We start from the raw sequence: 23746 nt of genomic DNA, 5'->3' as shown, positions 1-23746 counted from the left end.
ATGTGACAAATAAAATTTGATTTGAAATGTTGCACGGCCAATGCAGAGGTCAGATTGACCACGCAACATCCTTAACTCTAATTTCAGAACCATGGACAGTTCCAAACGGGAGTTGACCATTTCCTGATTGACCAAGAGGTTTTCAATAATGCCATTATAGGTTTGTTTAGGCTATACATGTAGTGTTTGAAGGTACTATAAAAAATGTTGCTCCCTCTCCTTTGAACAAACAACTAACAAATAATCCGATGATTACCTAACATTACCTAAAAGCCCTCACGCGCGCTCTCGGAACTGTGGCTACACATAGCTCACCTCCAACATTTTCAGGGTGCAACAACCACGAATCTGTAAATGCGTGCATTGATGTTAGACAAAGTACCATATGCAACACCTCATCCTAATTTCTCCTAGTCCTCTTTCTCATGTTCCCACTTCGTTCAGCATGTTGTAGTTTTAAAACATGTTCTTTATTGGAATAAACCATGTGTATTAACGGAATATAAGAAAATAAAGAAAGTAAAGGTTAATCTATATTACGTTTATTTCACAGTTGTATTAAATATTGAATGGCGAGGGAGAAGCATCCGTTTGCCTCACTTACTTGTTGGCTTCACTTTCCCCTTAAATAAAAAAATATCTGTCCTGGAAATTGCTCTGCTACCAGCATCAGCAGCCACTGCTCCTTGATGTTGTGGTAAAGAATGCGCATGCGCCACACATTGGAATTACTGCACTGGCCAGAATAAGTTGGATCACGTCTGTCTTCACTGAAATCCAAAATCATATCAAAACTATGGCGGTGTTGAGAATAAGAACAATGAGATACTTTGGGGTTTGGACCTTCCTCGTAATAGTGGCTGTGGTCTGTGCGCAAAGGTAAGTGGTCGGCTTAGATGCTCTTCACTTCGAATGAATACGTTATACACTGTAGAAAACACTTCAATAATGCCTTTGGAAGCTTGCACATCTAAGAATGTATTCCTTCTCCTTCTCTAGGGTCAATGACCCTAGCAATATGTCAATCGTAAAAGAAACTGTGGATAGACTGTTGAAAGGATATGACATTCGCTTGAGGCCAGATTTTGGAGGTAATGAAATTAATTTAATACAAACTGTAATTTATTTTTCTGTTGTCAGCCCTATAACACTCAGTTGTTGCTCTAATTGTGTGGATCGTCCAAATCCCTCGTCTTATTTTTTAAAAGTTAAACGCACGTAGCCTACCCTTCAGTTTGTCCAGGTAGCCTATACATACATCGACCCTTCAGTTTGTCCAGGTAGCCTATACATCCATAGGGCCACCTAGTTCCACGTGTGCTAACGACACGGATTAGGATCACTTTTTAACACAATACTAGAAGGGTATTAGAAGTTGTAGGCTCAATCAATGATACACCTTTTGACTGTAGTGTCATGGAATGAGATGATAAATTCCCTAACCCATTGTTATGTTGGCGATTGGTGTCTACCTTACGAACGTTGCTATATCTTTATCCAGGTGTAAAACCCTTGACATTTAGCTGGGTGCTCATACAAATACAAGCTGTCGACATTGGTATACAATTTCAATTTAATCGGAAGCATTTAGACGTAATGAACACCATGCACTGTGTTTTGCGAAGAAACATCAGAGACACCGTGCGCACCTGCTTTTTGAAATCCCATATTGTATCGTGTTATCTGGCTGACAATAAATGAATGACTAATTGCTCGTGTGCTGCTGCTAGGCAGTTGCTATGCAAAGGGTTACATTTGTGGTTTATGATATTAATGTTATAAACCAAAAATCATGAAATGGTTAACATTACGGCCCGTTTTGTTGGTTTGTTCTAGGTCCCCCTGTGGGAGTGGGGATGAATATAGACATAGCCAGCATAGACATGGTATCTGAAGTCAATATGGTAAGTACTCGATTATCACTCTCCCAATGGTTTGTGGGCATTGCCCTAATATTATATACATTGTCTTTCCTAAAGGAAACCCAGTGCACTGCATGGAGTAGGTTACCAGTCAAACCAATGCTAAAATATGTAGTCTTCTCAGAGCTATGACAATCGACCTTTTTAAATTCACACCGATACGCCTAGCCATTAGGTGCATGCTGTTGCTAATTCACCCATAACAGAGTTTCACGTCTGTGAATGTTTCCTAACACACGTTTCAGGTTGTAACCTGCATATCAATTTATGGCAGTTGATTGAACACAACATCTTGCATACCTGTGGTTTGAGTCTTTGTAATGTGTTCACATGTAGTGGAAGTATTTACTAACGTTTTAAGGAATTTATGAAGTGCATACTGAAGTGAAGGCAAAAGTTTTGCTTCATGCAAGAGCATCCCCTAGTGCTATTAGTCAGAACTGCACGTCAGTCGAGAGAGACAGGGTTTCAGGCACTGCCTGAGAGGAATGGTCCCTACACCAATCCTTTGAGAATGTTTTTGACAAAATCCATGGTTATGCTTCCTGTCACCATGCCAATCTCTCTGCTAATCTGTGCTATTAGCGTGTTTTTGGTTGTTTTGTCATTTGTACATTTTGAGTGTTGTGGGAAAAGGTATGCCTCCATTGTAGAAGACGGATAAGGCCCCATTTAATGACACTGAAATGGACATGATTATTATCTCTGTGCATATAAATAATGTTATGAATACATATATTTAGATTTCTGTTGAGTAGGATTGCAATGACTGTATTTGGGATGAAATAGCAGGCACTGGTCACGGACGTCACTTCAACGTTGATTCAACCAGTGTGTCCAGTGGGAAATGTCTTTGCTCAGGTACATTTCTACTCTACTGGTTGTTAAAAGTATTTTTTCCAGTTGAAATGGGGCTCATCATAGTATGAAGTTAAGAGCACCCAACTGGCTATTTTTGGCACAAATACCCAAAGGTCTTAGTTTAAACTGTTGTCATTGTATTCGTCCCCCAGACCAAATGCAATTCCAGTTGGATTTATTGTATAAAATGAGATGTATGATTAACAAGATGTATGATTGCTCACAAACAGTCTTTAATGGTGGAAGTTGCCCTTGTCCTCCATTTATCATAGATCACTGGTCTAGTGCCATCTACATTTTATTAGTCTGGCTCTGACTTCTGCATGCATTCATCTGGATTAAACACAGATTTTCACTGTGTAACCAAAGTGAGTGACCAACGCACCATGAACTGAAGGTTTTGTTATGGTAGGCACCTCCCTGTGGCAATGTGGACTCTCGTCATTCATGGCATTTCATGGGAAACACTCCCTTTATGTGACGACCCCTGTGTGATGGCAAAAAGCTGGCCTTGGTTATGTTTAATCTCCTAATAAACGGCCTAATCCATGGCTCCTGGTTGGCTGAACCCCTGAATGAAGCAGCTGGGTTATTGTTTTAGGTAATGATTTTACCTTTAATGCTTTCAACAAATATGCTCAGCGACTATTACAGCGTTGTGCTAATCCACAAAGCCAGGCTGGAAGTCAACACAGGAAAGGGATTGTGCTCTTCTAGGTCCTCTGTGGTTGGCCCATCACACTCTTATCTCTGGGTTAGGACTTTCACACTGCACCTAAAGGAACAGGATTAGTGATAGATCTCACTACACATTCTCCATAGATGTACCACTCACAGCCAGCCAGTCAGCTAGCCAGCCAGCTGGCCAGTCAACCAGGGGAAACAGGCAGCAATACAGGCAGCACCAAATCATACGTCATCTCGAGCAGGGCCACGTAGAGTCCATTCTATCAATGGACAAGAAAAGCCTGTTTCTTTTATCAATATCTGCTCAAGAGCTTTGGCCCTATAGCCCATTTAGGTCAGATCGACTGGAGGTGTTTCCATACTCCAGCCCATTTAGGCCAGATCGCAAGGTATTTCCCCACTCCAGCCCATCGAGGCCAGATCGCAAGGTGTTTCCACACTCCAGCCCATCGAGGCCAGATCGCAAGGTGTTTCCATACTCCAGCCCATCTAGGTCAGATCGCAAGGTGTTTCCCTACTCCAGCCCATTTAGGCCAGATTGCAAGGTGTTTCCCTACTCCAGCCCATCGAGGCCAGATCGCAAGGTGTTTCCATACTCCAGCCCATCTAGGTCAGATCGCAAGGTGTTTCCCTACTCCAGCCCATTTAGGCCAGATTGCAAGGTGTTTCCCTACTCCAGCCCATCGAGGCCAGATCGCAAGGTGTTTCCACACTCCAGCCAATCGAGGCCAGATCGCAAGGTGTTTCCCTACTCCAGCGCATCGAGGCCAGATCGCAAGGTGTTTCCCTACTCCAGCCCATCGAGGCCAGATCGCAAGGTGTTTCCCTACTCCAGCCCATTTAGGCCAGATCGCAAGGTGTTTCCCTTCTCCAGCCCATCTAGGCCAGATCGCAAGGTGTTTCCCTACTCCAGCGCATCGAGGCCAGATCGCAAGGTGTTTCCCTACTCCAGCCCATCGAGGCCAGATCGCAAGGTGTTTCCACACTCCAGCCCATCTAGGCCAGATCGCAAGGTGTTTCCCTACTCCAGACCATCTAGGCCAGATCGCAAGGTGTTTCCCTACCCAGCCCATGGAGGCCAGATCGCAAGGTGTTTCCTTACTCCAGCCCATCTAGGCCAGATCGCAAGGTGTTTCCCTACTCCAGCCCATCGAGGCCAGATCGCAAGGTGTTTCCCTACTCCAGCCCATTTAGGCCAGATCGCAAGGTGTTTCCCTACTCCAGCGCATCGAGGCCAGATCGCAAGGTATTTCCCCACTCCAGCCCATCGAGGCCAGATCGCAAGGTATTTCCCCACTCCAGCCCATCGAGGCCAGATCGCAAGGTGTTTCCACACTCCAGCCCATCGAGGCCAGATCGCAAGGTGTTTCCCTACTCCAACCCATCTAGGCCAGGTCGCAAGGTGTTTCCCTACTCCAGCCCATCGAGGCCAGATCGCAAGGTGTTTCCCTACTCCAGCCCATTTAGGCCAGATCGCAAGGTGTTTCCCTACTCCAGCCCATCGAGGCCAGATCGCAAGGTGTTTCCCTACTCCAGCCCATTTAGGCCAGATCGCAAGGTGTTTCCACACTCCAGCCCATCGAGGCCAGATCGCAAGGTGTTTCCCTACTCCAACCCATCTAGGCCAGGTCGCAAGGTGTTTCCCTACTCCAGCCCATCGAGGCCAGATCGCAAGGTGTTTCCCTACTCCAGCCCATTTAGGCCAGATCGCAAGGTGTTTCCCTACCCAGCCCATCGAGGCCAGATCGCAAGGTGTTTCCCTACTCCAGCGCATTTAGGCCAGATCGCAAGGTGTTTCCACACTCCAGCCCATATAGGCCAGATCGCAATGGGTTTCCCTACTCCAGCCCTTCGAGGCCAGATCGCAAGGTGTTTCCCTACTCCAGCCCATCTAGGCCAGATCGCAAGGTGTTTCCCTACTCCAGCCCATTTAGGCCAGATCGCAAGGTGTTTCCCTACTCCAGCCCATCGAGGCCAGATCCCTATCCAGCCCATTTAGGCCAGATCGCAAGGTGTTTCCCTACTCCAGCCCATCTTAGGCCAGATCGAGGCCAGATCGGTGTTTCCCTACTCCAGCCCATCTAGGCCAGATCGCAAGGTGTTTCCCTACTCCAGCCCATCGAGGCCAGATCGCAAGGTGTTTCCCTACTCCAGCCCATTTAGGCCAGATCGCAAGGTGTTTCCCTACTCCAGCCCATCGAGGCCAGATCGCAAGGTGTTTCCCCACTCCAGCCCATTTAGGCCAGATCGCAAGGTGTTTCCATACTCCAGCCCATTTAGGCCCAGATTGTTTCCCAAGGCCAGTGTTTCCCTACTCCAGCCCATCGAGGCCGAGGCCAGATTTAGGCCAGATCAAAGTGTTTCCCACTCCAGCCCATTTAGGCCAGATCGCAAGGTGTTTCCACACTCCAGCCCATTTAGGCCAGATCGCAAGGTGTTTCCATACTCCAGCCCATTTAGGCCAGATCGCAAGGTGTTTCCCTACTCCAGCCCATCGAGGCCAGATCGCAAGGTGTTTCCATACTCCAGCCCATCTAGGTCAGATCGCAAGGTGTTTCCCTACTCCAGCCCATTTAGGCCAGATTGCAAGGTGTTTCCCTACTCCAGCCCATCGAGGCCAGATCGCAAGGTGTTTCCACACTCCAGCCAATCGAGGCCAGATCGCAAGGTGTTTCCCTACTCCAGCGCATCGAGGCCAGATCGCAAGGTGTTTCCCTACTCCAGCCCATCGAGGCCAGATCGCAAGGTGTTTCCCTACTCCAGCCCATTTAGGCCAGATCGCAAGGTGTTTCCCTTCTCCAGCCCATCTAGGCCAGATCGCAAGGTGTTTCCCTACTCCAGCGCATCGAGGCCAGATCGCAAGGTGTTTCCCTACTCCAGCCCATCGAGGCCAGATCGCAAGGTGTTTCCACACTCCAGCCCATCTAGGCCAGATCGCAAGGTGTTTCCCTACTCCAGACCATCTAGGCCAGATCGCAAGGTGTTTCCCTACTCCAGCCCATGGAGGCCAGATCGCAAGGTGTTTCCTTACTCCAGCCCATCTAGGCCAGATCGCAAGGTGTTTCCCTACTCCAGCCCATCGAGGCCAGATCGCAAGGTGTTTCCCTACTCCAGCCCATTTAGGCCAGATCGCAAGGTGTTTCCCTACTCCAGCGCATCGAGGCCAGATCGCAAGGTATTTCCCCACTCCAGCCCATCGAGGCCAGATCGCAAGGTATTTCCCCACTCCAGCCCATCGAGGCCAGATCGCAAGGTGTTTCCACACTCCAGCCCATCGAGGCCAGATCGCAAGGTGTTTCCCTACTCCAACCCATCTAGGCCAGGTCGCAAGGTGTTTCCCTACTCCAGCCCATCGAGGCCAGATCGCAAGGTGTTTCCCTACTCCAGCCCATTTAGGCCAGATCGCAAGGTGTTTCCCTACTCCAGCCCATCGAGGCCAGATCGCAAGGTGTTTCCCTACTCCAGCGCATTTAGGCCAGATCGCAAGGTGTTTCCACACTCCAGCCCATATAGGCCAGATCGCAATGGGTTTCCCTACTCCAGCCCTTCGAGGCCAGATCGCAAGGTGTTTCCCTACTCCAGCCCATCTAGGCCAGATCGCAAGGTGTTTCCCTACTCCAGCCCATTTAGGCCAGATCGCAAGGTGTTTCCCTACTCCAGCCCATCGAGGCCAGATCGCAAGGTGTTTCCCTACTCCAGCCCATTTAGGCCAGATCGCAAGGTGTTTCCCTACTCCAGCCCATCTAGGCCAGATCGCAAGGTGTTTCCCTACTCCAGCCCATCGAGGCCAGATCGCAAGCTGTTTCCCTACTCCAGCCCATCTAGGCCAGATCGCAAGGTGTTTCCCTACTCCAGCCCATCGAGGCCAGATCGCAAGGTGTTTCCCTACTCCAGCCCATTTAGGCCAGATCGCAAGGTGTTTCCCTACTCCAGCCCATCGAGGCCAGATCGCAAGGTGTTTCCCCACTCCAGCCCATTTAGGCCAGATCGCAAGGTGTTTCCATACTCCAGCCCATTTAGGCCAGATTGCAAGGTGTTTCCACACTCCAGCCCATCGAGGCCAGATCGCAAGGTGTTTCCCTACTCCAGCCCATTTAGGCCAGATCGCAAGGTGTTTCCCTACTCCAGCCCATCGAGGCCAGATCGCAAAGTGTTTCCCCACTCCAGCCCATTTAGGCCAGATCGCAAGGTGTTTCCACACTCCAGCCCATTTAGGCCAGATCGCAAGGTGTTTCCATACTCCAGCCCATTTAGGCCAGATTGCAAGGTGTTTCCCTACTCCAGCCCATCGAGGCCAGATCGCAAGGTGTTTCCATACTCCAGCCCATCTAGGTCAGATCGCAAGGTGTTTCCCTACTCCAGCCCATTTAGGCCAGATTGCAAGGTGTTTCCCTACTCCAGCCCATCGAGGCCAGATCGCAAGGTGTTTCCACACTCCAGCCAATCGAGGCCAGATCGCAAGGTGTTTCCCTACTCCAGCCCATTTAGGCCAGATCGCAAGGTGTTTCCCTACCCAGCCCATCGAGGCCAGATCGCAAGGTGTTTCCCTACTCCAGCGCATTTAGGCCAGATCGCAAGGTGTTTCCACACTCCAGCCCATATAGGCCAGATCGCAATGGGTTTCTACTCCAGCCCTTCGAGGCCAGATCGCAAGGTGTTTCCCTACTCCAGCCCATCTAGGCCAGATCGCAAGGTGTTTCCCTACTCCAGCCCATTTAGGCCAGATCGCAAGGTGTTTCCCTACTCCAGCCCATCGAGGCCAGATCGCAAGGTGTTTCCCTACTCCAGCCCATTTAGGCCAGATCGCAAGGTGTTTCCCTACTCCAGCCCATCTAGGCCAGATCGCAAGGTGTTTCCCTACTCCAGCCCATCGAGGCCAGATCGCAAGCTGTTTCCCTACTCCAGCCCATCTAGGCCAGATCGCAAGGTGTTTCCCTACTCCAGCCCATCGAGGCCAGATCGCAAGGTGTTTCCCTACTCCAGCCCATTTAGGCCAGATCGCAAGGTGTTTCCCTACTCCAGCCCATCGAGGCCAGATCGCAAGGTGTTTCCCCACTCCAGCCCATTTAGGCCAGATCGCAAGGTGTTTCCATACTCCAGCCCATTTAGGCCAGATTGCAAGGTGTTTCCACACTCCAGCCCATCGAGGCCAGATCGCAAGGTGTTTCCCTACTCCAGCCCATTTAGGCCAGATCGCAAGGTGTTTCCCTACTCCAGCCCATCGAGGCCAGATCGCAAAGTGTTTCCCCACTCCAGCCCATTTAGGCCAGATCGCAAGGTGTTTCCACACTCCAGCCCATTTAGGCCAGATCGCAAGGTGTTTCCATACTCCAGCCCATTTAGGCCAGATTGCAAGGTGTTTCCCTACTCCAGCCCATCGAGGCCAGATCGCAAGGTGTTTCCATACTCCAGCCCATCTAGGTCAGATCGCAAGGTGTTTCCCTACTCCAGCCCATTTAGGCCAGATTGCAAGGTGTTTCCCTACTTCAGCCCATCGAGGCCAGATCGCAAGGTGTTTCCACACTCCAGCCAATCGAGGCCAGATCGCAAGGTGTTTCCCTACTCCAGCGCATCGAGGCCAGATCGCAAGGTGTTTCCCTACTCCAGCCCATCGAGGCCAGATCGCAAGGTGTTTCCCTACTCCAGCCCATTTAGGCCAGATCGCAAGGTGTTTCCCTTCTCCAGCCCATCTAGGCCAGATCGCAAGGTGTTTCCCTACTCCAGCGCATCGAGGCCAAATCGCAAGGTGTTTCCCTACTCCAGCCCATCGAGGCCAGATCGCAAGGTGTTTCCACACTCCAGCCCATCTAGGCCAGATCGCAAGGTGTTTCCCTACTCCAGACCATCTAGGCCAGATCGCAAGGTGTTTCCCTACTCCAGCCCATCGAGGCCAGATCGCAAGGTGTTTCCTTACTCCAGCCCATCTAGGCCAGATCGCAAGGTGTTTCCCTACTCCAGCCCATCGAGGCCAGATCGCAAGGTGTTTCCCTACTCCAGCCCATTTAGGCCAGATCGCAAGGTGTTTCCCTACTCCAGCGCATCGAGGCCAGATCGCAAGGTATTTCCCCACTCCAGCCCATCGAGGCCAGATCGCAAGGTATTTCCCCACTCCAGCCCATCGAGGCCAGATCGCAAGGTGTTTCCACACTCCAGCCCATCGAGGCCAGATCGCAAGGTGTTTCCCTACTCCAACCCATCTAGGCCAGGTCGCAAGGTGTTTCCCTACTCCAGCCCATCGAGGCCAGATCGCAAGGTGTTTCCCTACTCCAGCCCATTTAGGCCAGATCGCAAGGTGTTTCCCTACTCCAGCCCATCGAGGCCAGATCGCAAAGTGTTTCCCCACTCCAGCCCATTTAGGCCAGATCGCAAGGTGTTTCCACACTCCAGCCCATTTAGGCCAGATCGCAAGGTGTTTCCATACTCCAGCCCATTTAGGCCAGATTGCAAGGTGTTTCCCTACTCCAGCCCATCGAGGCCAGATCGCAAGGTGTTTCCATACTCCAGCCCATCTAGGTCAGATCGCAAGGTGTTTCCCTACTCCAGCCCATTTAGGCCAGATTGCAAGGTGTTTCCCTACTCCAGCCCATCGAGGCCAGATCGCAAGGTGTTTCCACACTCCAGCCAATCGAGGCCAGATCGCAAGGTGTTTCCCTACTCCAGCCCATTTAGGCCAGATCGCAAGGTGTTTCCCTACTCCAGCCCATCGAGGCCAGATCGCAAGGTGTTTCCCTACTCCAGCGCATTTAGGCCAGATCGCAAGGTGTTTCCACACTCCAGCCCATATAGGCCAGATCGCAATGGGTTTCCCTACTCCAGCCCTTCGAGGCCAGATCGCAAGGTGTTTCCCTACTCCAGCCCATCTAGGCCAGATCGCAAGGTGTTTCCATACTCCAGCCCATTTAGGCCAGATCGCAAGGTGTTTCCCTACTCCAGCCCATCGAGGCCAGATCGCAAGGTGTTTCCCTACTCCAGCCCATTTAGGCCAGATCGCAAGGTGTTTCCCTACTCCAGCCCATCGAGGCCAGATCGCAAAGTGTTTCCCCACTCCAGCCCATTTAGGCCAGATTGCAAGGTGTTTCCACACTCCAGCCCATCGAGGCCAGATCGCAAGGTGTTTCCCTACTCCAGCCCATTTAGGCCAGATCGCAAGGTGTTTCCCTACTCCAGCCCATCGAGGCCAGATCGCAAAGTGTTTCCCCACTCCAGCCCATTTAGGCCAGATCGCAAGGTGTTTCCACACTCCAGCCCATTTAGGCCAGATCGCAAGGTGTTTCCATACTCCAGCCCATTTAGGCCAGATCGCAAAGTGTTTCCCCACTCCAGCCCATTTAGGCCAGATCGCAAGGTGTTTCCACACTCCAGCCCATTTAGGCCAGATCGCAAGGTGTTTCCATACTCCAGCCCATTTAGGCCAGATCGCAAAGTGTTTCCCCACTCCAGCCCATTTAGGCCAGATCGCAAGGTGTTTCCACACTCCAGCCCATTTAGGCCAGATCGCAAGGTGTTTCCACACTCAAGCCCATCTAGGCCAGATCGCAAGGTGTTTCCCTACTCCAGCCCATTTAGGCCAGATCGCAAGGTGTTTCCCCATTCCTGCAGCAAAGGTCCAAATCTGACTCTCTGGTGGCCCCTCTTTCATGTCCTCTTAAGATCACATGTGGGATTCAGATGCTTTCTTCTTCTCTATCAACTCAGAACACATAGTTGGTTGAAAGAAAACTTCCAGTTCTCTCATCTCTACCGTACTCTGTTGCCCTACAGTGTCTAGTGCAGTGTTGCCCTACAGTATCTAGTGCAGTGTTGCCCTACAGTATCTAGTGCAGTGTTGCCCTACAGTATCTAGTGCAGTGTTGCCCTACAGTATCTAGTGCAGTGTTGCCCTACAGTGTCTAGTGCAGTGTTGCCCTACAGTATCTAGTGCAGTGTTGCCCTACAGTATCTAGTGCAGTGTTGCCCTACAGTATCTAGTGCAGTGTTGCCCTACAGTGTCTAGTGCAGTGTTGCCCTACAGTGTCTAGTGCAGTGTTGCCCTACAGTATCTAGTGCAGTGTTGCCCTACAGTATCTAGTGCAGTGTTGCCCTACAGTATCTAGTGCAGTGTTGCCCTACAGTATCTAGTGCAGTGTTGCCCTACAGTATCTAGTGCAGTGTTGCCCTACAGTATCTAGTGCAGTGTTGCCCTACAGTATCTAGTGCAGTGTTGCCCTACAGTATCTAGTGCAGTGTTGCCCTACAGTGTCTCGTGCAGTGTTGCCCTACAGTGTCTAGTGCAGTGTTGCCCTACAGTGTCTAGTGCAATGTTGCCCTACAGTATCTAGTGCAGTGTTGCCCTACAGTATCTAGTGCAGTGTTGCCCTACAGTATCTAGTGCAGTGTTGCCCTACAGTATCTAGTGCAGTGTTGTCCTACAGTATCTAGTGCAGTGTTGCCCTACAGTGTCTAGTGCAGTGTTGCCCTACAGTGTCTAGTGCAGTGTTGCCCTACAGTATCTAGTGCAGTGTTGCCCTACAGTATCTAGTGCAGTGTTGCCCTACAGTATCTAGTGCAGTGTTTCCCTACAGTATCTAGTGCAGTGTTGCCGTACAGTATCTAGTGCAGTGTTGCCCTACAATATCTAGTGCAGTGTTGCCCTACAGTATCTAGTGCAGTGTTGCCCTACAGTGTCTAGTGCAGTGTTGCCCTACAGTATCTAGTGCAGTGTTGCCCTACAGTATCTAGTGCAGTGTTGCCCTACAGTATCTAGTGCAGTGTTGCCCTACAGTATCTAGTGCAGTGTTGCCCTACAGTATCTAGTGCAGTGTTGCCCTACAGTGTCTAGTGCAGTGTTACCCTACAGTGTCTAGTGCAGTGTTGCCCTACAGTATCTAGTGCAGTGTTGCCCTACAGTGTCTAGTGCAGTGCTGCCCTACAGTGTATAGTGCCCTCCACTGTATTTTATAGTGTCATTTCTTTCTTCTTTTCTTCTTTTCTTCCACGTTGAGCCATATTACTGTTGACGGAGTCGTTTTATTGTTGAAGACTATTCCAACAGTATCCACAGGGAAAGAAATACACACTGATGAGGATGAGCCAAACAACAGAAATACCATTATTGATGTAGATAAAGGCTAAGAGGAGCTTATTGATCACTTGAGAAGGTGTTCAGAGTGCAGAGGCCTCCATTTCGGAGCACAACACATTCAACTCATGGCATCTGACGAGATCCAGAAATCACGGTTCAGAACAGACTGTGCTGTATCAAAGGATGACTATACTGTATGATTTTAGTGATTGAGAGATATAACTAAGCATTAAGGCACCATGGCTAAGGGATATTCTTATTCGTGACACAAAGCAGACACACAGCCCATAGCCATGGTATATTAGCCCTATACTGTACCACAAACTTCTTCGGTGCCTTATTGCTATTATAAACAGTAAAAATAACAGGAAACAGTCATTAGAACAGTAAAAATAAATGTTTTGTCATACCCTATCTACATGGTCTCATATAACACAGCTTTCAGCCAATCAGCATTCAGGGCTCAAACCACCCAGTTTATAATGTGGAGTAACATTTGCCCAAGGCGTGTTTATGTTGGCATAGCTGGACACATTTATTGTAATACGTTTCATATATTGTAGTCTGAGTGCTATGGCAAATCTTTCATTGAGTCTGAACTTGTCTGTGTTATGATGGTTTATTGATGGGCTTTTGAATCAAGAGAGGAAGTGTATACAGAAAGAAGATTCATCATCTCTCATTCAGTCAGGAGAGGTTTAAAACAACATTCTCTCTTCATCTAATGCAGTCTGAATCTGTTTCTCAGCGTTCCCATGGAATGGCGACTGTGGGCAGAACTGCAGTGACTAGTGAGTGGTTGTTCAATATGTTTGGAATAGGAGTGAAATAGGCTTGCATCACAGACCCATCACCGTGGGTTGATGAGATATTTACCCATCATAAATCATAAATCATTGAATCATAAATGACCTGATTTAATCTGTGGATGGATGATAAGAGAAACTCCAGAAGATATATTGAAATAAACAAAGGAACTTCAATTTATTACTGTGCTGTCATCACTTACAATGTGTCTGACATGACTCATGAAGGTGATATTGTTAGTTAGCATATATCAGCTAGCTGAGCGCAGCAGTAATTTCTGTCACATTGACCCTTTAGCATTATGACGTTTAGTTAGCATACTGCTAGCCTAATGGTCCAGTCTGTTTGTGCTTTAACCATGGCAAGGATATACATATTGGCTGCTATATGGGACTAGGCTAGCCAATAGCATAAGCCTTTCAAAAAGCCTTTGGATAAAGTCTACAATAGAGCCTGTGCTTGGGGATGTATCAGTTTTGTAGGACTGGTCATAGGGTTGGTCTGACTGGCTCATCCCTGCCCCCCTAATATGTTGCTGGTCTCCAGTCATGATTACTCATCAAGTTGTAATGTGAAATGACTGTTGCGTTACGTAATGGACAAAATGCAATAGAGGTTATCTCCGTAAGGGATGTAGAAGATATTTCAGACTAGATGCTACTGTAGAGTGCTACGTATGGCACATACTTATCTCTCGTGTGCAGATTGCTAACATAAATGGTACCAAATATCTGTCATGATACAATGAGATGCGTGAGATAACAGGCAGTATTAGTTCTGGTGCTTTGGATGAATCACGATTTGGCAGGTGCTAGCATCTTTCGCATTTCAGAAGGGGAGAGGACAGTTGGGCCATAGACTTGCCAGTTACGTGCAAAGAGAGAGGACGGAACTGTTCGTTCAGGTTGTGATCTCTTCTCTTAACACACGCTGTATGAACCCAAAACGTAATCGAGCATCTGACCAATTACACAAGACTTCAGTTCTGGGTTAACCGAGATTAAGCACATGCATATGTGCTACAGTCTCTCTATTGACACTGTTCGACACACAAACACTCCCTTATATAAACGTGTATGTACTTTCTGCAATGATGGTTCCATTGAAACAGAAGCTCATGCCTTGCTTTACTGTGGGTTATACAATGACATTACAGATGATCCTTACTGCGGGTTATACAATGACATTAGAGATGATCCTTACTGTGGGTTATACAATGACATTAGAGGTGATCCTTACTGTGGCTTATTCAACAACATTAGGGATGATCTTTACTGTGGGTTATTCAACAACATTAGGGATGATCTTTACTGTGGGTTATTCAACAACATTAGGGATGATCTTTACTGTGGGTTATTCAACAACATTAGGGATGATCTTTACTGTGGGTTATTCAACAACATTAGGGATGATCTTTACTGTGGGTTATTCAACAACATTAGGGATGATCTTTACTGTGGGTTATTCAACAACATTAGGGATGATCTTTACTGTGGGTTATTCAACAACATTAGGGATGATCTTTACTGTGGGTTATGATACATGTTGATAGTGAATCATCTATCTTGGCTGGGCTAGTCTTCTGTACTCAATGACATGCTCAATGACATGTACAGTATCGAGAAGCCATCCTTCCAAATCTTGTCTCGCTGACTAAGCGAGCGAAGCCTGGGCTTCAGAGACTAGTGTAAAGCTAACTGTTTGTCAACCAAAGCCTTTTAGAAAGGAACAAGTGGAAGAGGAGTTTCACAGGGAAGGCTAATAAATTTGTCCCCCCCCCCCGATCTACTCGATTCTCATTCTTCATGTGATTCATGTGATTAGCCTGTAATCCTGCCTGAGACATTACATGTCTTTTTAACAGTTAAAGGTCCTAATAATACTGCATAATCCCTTTTAGGAAAAATACTAAACTGCCATGAATTACATTTCCTGAAAAAATTTTAACTAATAAAAAATATTCCGTTTTAGTTTTTATAGTTTTTTTCATCAGTAGAGGAGAAAATAATTTCAGTTTTGCGCTGCACTCGATATAAGCAGTGGCCTGAAGATTGAAATGGAACAATTCACTTTCTAGCGGATGCACAGTACACTGTGGCCTGAGCCAGTTATCACTTTGTTTTCTATTCTTTTTAAAAACGCTTTGACATATTGCCTGTTACATGGCAAATGGTTTCATTTTCAGTTCACTTGCCCTGTAATGGTTTCTTGGCTCCCTTTCACTCAAAGGCCTTTTACCTCAGGCCTCTTCCACCTGACAGCCAGGGGAGATAACCACTGCTGGGCCCATCAACAAATAGCACTGTCACAGGCAGGCCCACTGGCTTTCTATATATTGCATATGCATGTATCATTCAGGGAAAAGTATATGCTGAGGGAATTCACAAGAGAGAGTGGGTTTATGTGGGTAAGGAGAGGAGAGCAACATCAGCACATACTGCATTTTACATAATTCATTAGCTTTTGTTTGGATACGTCCCTGTAGAATTTGGGATCAATTGTATATCCACTCGTTCGCTCGATAGTACATTAAGAAAGTATAATATCAAGTGGATTGTTCATATGTATGCTAATAATGAGTTCACTATCAATGCAAATGCACAGCACATTGATTCATTATGATGATGATGGCTTTACGTTCTTACATCCCACTCTCCCTCACCATCTCCACCCCCTCCCTTTACCACACTGTAGGCTTTCTCAAGGGCTTCCACTTCTTTCAAGGGGATCCTCATAGAGGTTCCCTGATGACTCACCCTGCATTTAATTACTCTACTCTATTGATGGAAGAAACGTCAATTTGGCCGGAGGTCATGCTCAGTGAATGGTCAGCCAGACAACATAGAGGAGTGTTCACTCTTATTCAGAGAGACAGACAAAAGACAGTTTTCATAGTGATGACATAAGGTTTACACACACAGTACCAGTCAAAAGTTTGGACACACCTACTCATTGAAGGGTTTTTCTTTATTTGGACTATTTTCTACAGGAAAGGAAAATGCAGAGTTCTCTCTGCTGCAGATCCCAAATAAATGCTTCACAGTTTTCAAGTTACAGACACATCTCAACATCAACTGTTCAGAGGAGACGGCGTGAATCAGACCTTCATGGTCAAATTGCTTTTGACTGGTACCACTACTAAAGGACAGCAATAATAAGAAGAGACTTGCTTGGGCCAAGAAGCACAAGCAATGGACATTAGACAGGTGGAAATCTGTCCTTTGGTCTGATGAGTCCAAATTTGAGATTTTTGGTTCCAATCGCCATGTCTTTGTGAGACGCAGAGTAGGTGAACGGATTATCTCCACATGTGTGGTTCGCACCGTGAAGCAGGGAGGATGAGGTGTGATGGTAAGGGGGTGCTTTGCTGGTGACACTGTCTGTGATTTATTTAGAATTCAAGGCACACTTCACCAGCATGGCTACTACAGCATTCGGCAGTGATACGCCATCCCATCTGGTTTTCACTTTAGTGGGACTTTCATTTGTTTTTCAACAAGACAATGACCCAAAACACACCTTCAGACTGTGTAAGGGCTATTTGACCAATAAGGAGAGTGATTGGGCTGCATCAGATGACCTGGCCTCCTCATCCCAATTGAGATGGTTCGGGATGAGTTGAACCGCAGAGTGTAGGAAAAGCAGCCAAGAAGTGCTTAGGATATGTGGGAACTCCTTCAAGACTGTTGGAAAAGCATTCCTCATGGAGCTGGTTTAGAGAATTCCAAGAGTGTGCAAAGCTGTCATCAAGGAAAAGGGTGGCTACTTTGAAGAATCTCAAATATAAAATATATTTTGATTTGTTTGACACCTTTTTTGGTTACTACATGAGAAACCATTCAATGAGTACTATAGGTTTGTCCAAACCTCTGACGGGCACTGTATAAAACTACTAATGAGTTGGTCAACAGATGAAACTGTTGTTGTTCTTGATGTCTATACTCTCTGGAGTTTGAGTTATTGGGAGCCTTGGTGATGATAGAACCAGAATGTCCCACTCCCTCTGTGTGTTACAGAACAGGGTTCTCAGGGGAACTGTTGTTGGTCTTGATGTCTATACTCTCTGGAGTTTGAGTTATTGGGAGCCTTGGTGATGATAGAACCAGAATGTCCCACTCCCTCTGTGTGTTACAGAACAGGGTTCTCAGGGGAACTGTTGTTGGTCTTGATGTCTATACTCTCTGGAGTTTGAGTTATTGGGAGCCTTGGTGATGATAGAACCAGAATGTCCCACTCCCTCTGTGTGTTACAGAACAGGGTTCTCAGGGGAACTGTTGTTGGTCTTGATGTCTATACTCTCTGGAGTTTGAGTTATTGGGAGCCTTGGTGATGTTAGAACCAGAATGTCCCACTCCCTCTGTGTGTTACAGAACAGGGTTCTCAGGGGAACTGTTGTTGGTCTTGATGTCTATACTCTCTGGAGTTTGAGTTATTGGGAGCCTTGGTGATGATAGAACCAGCATGTCCCACTCCCTCTGTGTGTTACAGAACAGGGTTCTCAGGGGAACTTTTGTTGGTCTTGATGTCTATACTCTCTGGAGTTTGAGTTATTGGGAGCCTTGGTGATGATAGAACCAGAATGTCCCACTCCCTCTGTGTGTTACAGAACAGGGTTCTCAGGGGAACTGTTGTTGGTCTTGATGTCTATACTCTCTGGAGTTTGAGTTATTGGGAGCCTTGGTGATGATAGAACCAGAATGTCCCACTCCCTCTGTGTGTTACAGAACAGGGTTCTCAGGGGAACTTTTGTTGGTCTTGATGTCTATACTCTCTGGAGTTTGAGTTATTGGGAGCCTTGGTGATGATAGAACCAGAATGTCCCACTCCTCTGTGTGTTACAGAACAGGGTTCTCAGGGGAACTTTTGTTGGTCTTGATGTCTATACTCTCTGGAGTTTGAGTTATTGGGAGCCTTGGTGATGATAGAACCAGAATGTCCCACTCCCTCTGTGTGTTACAGAACAGGGTTCTCAGGGGAACTGTTGTTGGTCTTGATGTCTATACTCTCTGGAGTTTGAGTTATTGGGAGCCTTGGTGATGATAGAACCAGAATGTCCCACTCCCTCTGTGTGTTACAGAACAGGGTTCTCAGGGGAACTGTTGTTGGTCTTGATGTCTATACTCTCTGGAGTTTGAGTTATTGGGAGCCTTGGTGATGATAGAACCAGAATGTCCCACTCCCTCTGTGTGTTACAGAACAGGGTTCTCAGGGGAACTTTTGTTTTGCATAGTCTGTGTTTGTCTCAGAGAGAACTATTTTGCTGATTGTATCGAAAAGACACTAATTGAAAAGTGAAATTGAAACCAGTTTGTTGACCTCTTCCTTCTGTGGAACTCTGCGGAGAGGCGTCGTAGTGGTAGTGGGCGTGCTCTGACCAAAAATGTTGCTGTTCAATAGCTAATTTCCTGCAATTCCACACATTTTGCCATGGGGGCTGAGATTTTAAAAAAAAACTAAAAACATTTAAGCTAATTTCCTGCAATACTACACAGCCTCTTTATGGCTATATTACCTTCCTAATATTGGTATGTCACCGTTTACATGGTGAGGCTATTGCGTGATAGGAATGAGAATGTTGAAGATTGCCCTCTGCACTTTACATCATTGATAATTATTTTGTAATATGAAACCTGTAGATTTAGGAATCTTGAGGAAAGTTTGAAAGGAAAGTTTATTAGTTATTTTCTATACTTTATTTGGTAGTTTTAAGTGAGTAGGTGGGGAGTTCCTGTTCATTATTATTATATCATTATTACCCATGAAGTTGCTATGTAGATTTTTTTTTACCAGCGAAGAGATGTGTGGAGGGCCATGTCACATGACCATCTCCTCCATTACACATATGAGTCACAAGCTAAGGCGAGCTATATGACAATTAATGGCTGACTTAACATAACACATGCCATTAATTGTCATAATGGCTGCCTCTGAGCTTTGATATGTCCCTCTTTCATTTCACCAGCTTTACTGAAATGAATATCTGAAAAGCTATAAACCTCTTCACTGTATATGCAGCACACCAGCCTTTATTATTATAGTTAATGAAAGAAATGGCAGCTTGTTACAGTTAAGAGGCAATTGCGATTCGGATAGGAAATGTTAATGTTTCCTTGTGAATCATTTGCCTTAGTGGATTTATTACGTTGGAGATTCCAGCATGCAGGCTTCCATCATGCACCATTTAAAAATGATGTTTGAAAGCTAAGAGGTCTTTCTAATGGTAGACTGTGGTCCTACTGTATGTTGAGCTTCGTCCTCACCTTACAGGACGTGATAGGGTATTATTATTCATTATAGGAAAAGGTCTTCTGAGTCGTCTGGATATACAGACACATGCGGTTGTTGTGTATTGTGCTTGCAGAACAATACAGTAGTATCTAGTACATTGTCAAATGTCAAATCGTAATCATCAAACATGGATAATTTTTTTCGATGGTCTTGGTGTATGTAAGTGGCCACATTATTTCCACACAATTAAACAATGACATTCTGCTGCAACAAGATGAACACTCCCAAATTAAACTGTCTCGAACACTCATGGCAGGAAGTTCACACTGCAGATTCAACAAGACTATAATTATCAACTTGACTTCTAATTGTTGGAGGCACCCACTTGTCTGCTCTGCTAAGGGATGCTTCTCATGGCTCATTATACATACAGGCTGGAAAGTCCAGTCTATATAGTATTAGTGTCATTATATAGTTCAGCCATTATATAGTTCAATGGGCCACCTGCTTGCCCATTACAATCATGTGACCAGGTTCACACACACTGTAGGTTGTGGGGCCCCCTAGAACTGTTGGTTATCCTCTTGTTGGCCATTTTTGGAACACTGACGAGGCTGGTGAATTTGAACAGCCAGTAGGCCTAGTTAGCTAGCATGTGTCATAAGTCTGACTTAACTGTGCTCCTATCACAGGCTGGAGATGATAATGACTGTCATTACCAACCATTATCTGTCATTGTCAGTCATTATTATCAGGCATGTGAACCGGGGAATTCTCTAGCAGGAATTGCATTGAGACAGAGGGAGTGACAAAGAGAATGTCTGTCACTCATTTAACATTTGTTCCTAGAGCTTCAACTTGCTCTAGAATCACTGTTGATTGGCCCTGGCTACAGCCACTCTTAGTTGTCAATTCACTATGCCTGTGTGCGGAGTTAGCTGGGCTGAAGTTGGGAGAGGCTTTATAGTACCAGAATTATACCTGCTCATCGTCAGTAAGGCCCACATCTGCTGACCCTGACCCTCTATGCCAAGTTTCTATACTGTCTGGTCAAGTTCTTTTGTCATGTTGTTTCGCTTTCTCAAATACTCTGTTATGCGTCACTCGTCCACAACAGTCTGCACACCCTGACTGCTTCCTCTCTCCCCTTCATCCACTCTTCATATACATATCCCATATCCTCTCTCCCCTTCATCCACTCTTCATATACATAGCCCATATCCTCTCTCCCCTTCATCCACTCTTCATATACATAGCCCATATCCTCTCTCCCCTTCATCCACTCTTCATATACATAGCCCATATCCTCTCTTGTGTATCATGTGTTGCTTGCTGTTCCTCCCCTGCCATCTCTCCTTCCCACTCCACCGTTTAGTTTCAGACCCACTCTCATGCTACATCTCTCCTTCCCACTCCACCGTTTAGTTTCAGACCCACTCTCATGCTACATCTCTCCTTCCCACTCCACCGTTTAGTTTCAGACCCACTCTCATGCTACATCTCTCCTTCCCACTCCACCGTTTAGTTTCAGATCCACTCTCATGCTACATCTCTCCTTCCCACTCCACCTCTCATGCTACATCTCTCCTTCCCACTCCACCTTTTAGTTTCAGACCCACTCTCATGCTACATCTCTCCTTCCCACTCCACCTTTTAGTTTCAGACCCACTCTCATGCTACATCTCTCCTTCCCACTCCACCTTTTAGTTTCAGACCCACTCTCATGCTACATCTCTCCTTCCCACTCCACCGTTTAGTTTCAGACCCACTCTCATGCTACATCTCTCCTTCCCACTCCACCGTTTAGTTTCAGACCCACTCTCATGCTACATCTCTCCTTCCCACTCCACCGTTTAGTTTCAGACCCACTCTCATGCTACATCTCTCCTTCCCACTCCACCGTTTAGTTTCAGACCCACTCTCATGCTACATCTCTCCTTCTCACTCCACCGTTTAGTTTCAGACCCACTCTCATGCTACATCTCTCCTTCCCACTCCACCGTTTAGTTTCAGACCCACTCTCATGCTACATCTCTCCTTCCCACTCCACCTTTTAGTTTCAGACCCACTCTCATGCTACATCTCTCCTTCCCACTCCACCGTTTAGTTTCAGACCCACTCTCATGCTACATCTCTCCTTCCCACTCCACCTTTTAGTTTCAGACCCACTCTCATGCTACATCTCTCCTTCCCACTCCACCGTTTAGTTTCAGACCCACTCTCATGCTACATCTCTCCTTCCCACTCCACCTTTTAGTTTCAGACCCACTCTCATGCTACATCTCTCCTTCCCACTCCACCGTTTAGTTTGAGACCCACTCTCATGCTAAATCTCTCCTTCCCACTCCACCGTTTAGTTTCAGACCCACTCTCATGCTACATCTCTCCTTCCCACTCCACCGTTTAGTTTCAGACCCACTCTCATGCTACATCTCTCCTTCCCACTCCACCTCTCATGCTACATCTCTCCTTCCCACTCCACCTCTCATGCTACATCTCTCCTTCCCACTCCACCTTTTAGTTTCAGACCCACTCTCATGCTACATCTCTCCTTCCCACTCCACCTTTTAGTTTCAGACCCACTCTCATGCTACATCTCTCCTTCCCACTCCACCGTTTAGTTTCAGACCCACTCTCATGCTACATCTCTCCTTCCCACTCCACCGTTTAGTTTCAGACCCACTCTCATGCTACATCTCTCCTTCCCACTCCACATTTTAGTTTCAGACCCACTCTCATGCTACATCTCTCCTTCCCACTCCACCGTTTAGTTTCAGACCCACTCTCATGCTACATCTCTCCTTCCCACTCCACCGTTTAGTTTCAGACCCACTCTCATGCTACATCTCTCCTTCCCACTCCACCGTTTAGTTTCAGACCCACTCTCATGCTACATCTCTCCTTCCCACTCCACCTCTCATGCTACATCTCTCCTTCCCACTCCACCGTTTAGTTTCAGACCCACTCTCATGCTACATCCCTCCTTCCCACTCCACCGTTTAGTTTCAGACCCACTCTCATGCTAAATCTCTCCTTCCCACTCCACCTCTCTTGCTACATCTCTCCTTCCCACTCCACCTCTCATGCTACATCTCTCCTTCCCACTCCACCGTTTAGTTTCAGACCCACTCTCATGCTACATCTCTCCTTCCCACTCCACCGTTTAGTTTCAGACCCACTCTCATGCTACATCTCTCCTTCCCACTCCACCGTTTAGTTTCAGACCCACTCTCATGCTACATCTCTCCTTCCCACTCCACCGTTTAGTTTCAGATCCACTCTCATGCTACATCTCTCCTTCCCACTCCACCGTTTAGTTTCAGACCCACTCTCATGCTACATCTCTCCTTCCCACTCCACCGTTTAGTTTCAGACCCACTCTCATGCTACATCTCTCCTTCCCACTCCACCTCTCATGCTACATCTCTCCTTCTCCACCTCTCATCTCCACCTTTTAGTTTCAGACCCACTCTCATGCTACATCTCTCCTTCCCACTCCACCTTTTAGTTTCAGACCCACTCTCATGCTACATCTCTCCTTTCCCACCGTTTAGTTTCAGACCCTCTCATGCTACATCTCTTCCTTCATGCCATCTCTCCTTCCACCGTTTAGTTTCAGACCCACTCTCATGCTACATCTCTCCTTCCCACTCCACCTTCATGCTACATCTCTCCTTCCCAGACTCCACCTCTCATGCTACATCTCTCCTTCCCACTCCACCGTTTAGTTTCAGACCACTCTCATGCTACATCTCTCCTTCTCTCCTTCCCACTCCACCTCTCACTCACATCTCTCAGACCCACCTCTCATGCTACATCTCTCCTTCCCACTCCACCGTTTAGTTTCAGACCCACTCTCATGCTACATCTCTCCTTCCCACTCCACCTCATGCTACATCTCTCCTTGACCCACTCTCATGCTACATCTCTCCTTCCCACCGTTTAGTTTCAGACCCACTCTCATGCTACATCTCTCCTTCCCACTCCACCGTTTAGTTTCAGACCCACTCTCATGCTACATCTCTCCTTCCCACTCCACCTCTCATGCTACATCTCCCTTTAGTTTCAGACCCACTCTCATGCTACATCTCTCCTTCCCACTCCACCTCTCATGCTACATCTCTCCTTCCCACTCCACCTCTCATGCTACATCTCTCCTTCCCACTCCACCGTTTAGTTT

The 23746-nt window shown here is 47.1% G+C and overlaps 1 protein-coding gene across 1 annotated transcript in view; it reads left to right on the top strand.

Annotated features, from left to right (window-relative positions):
- The first annotated feature begins 796 nt into the window (after nt 1-796).
- Nucleotides 797-23746, top strand: part of LOC115136205 (gamma-aminobutyric acid receptor subunit beta-2-like) — a 119063-nt gene continuing 96113 nt past the window's right edge. Inside the window, exons 1-3 of the mRNA XM_029671768.2 lie at nt 797-879; nt 1000-1091; nt 1837-1904. Of these exons, the coding sequence (XP_029527628.1) occupies nt 797-879; nt 1000-1091; nt 1837-1904 (243 nt within the window). The remainder of the gene's footprint in view (nt 880-999; nt 1092-1836; nt 1905-23746) is intronic.

Source organism: Oncorhynchus nerka, linkage group LG10 (assembly GCF_034236695.1).
Source record: "Oncorhynchus nerka isolate Pitt River linkage group LG10, Oner_Uvic_2.0, whole genome shotgun sequence".
Lineage (NCBI taxonomy): Eukaryota > Metazoa > Chordata > Actinopteri > Salmoniformes > Salmonidae > Oncorhynchus > Oncorhynchus nerka.
This window is presented reverse-complemented; position numbering and strand designations above follow the sequence as displayed.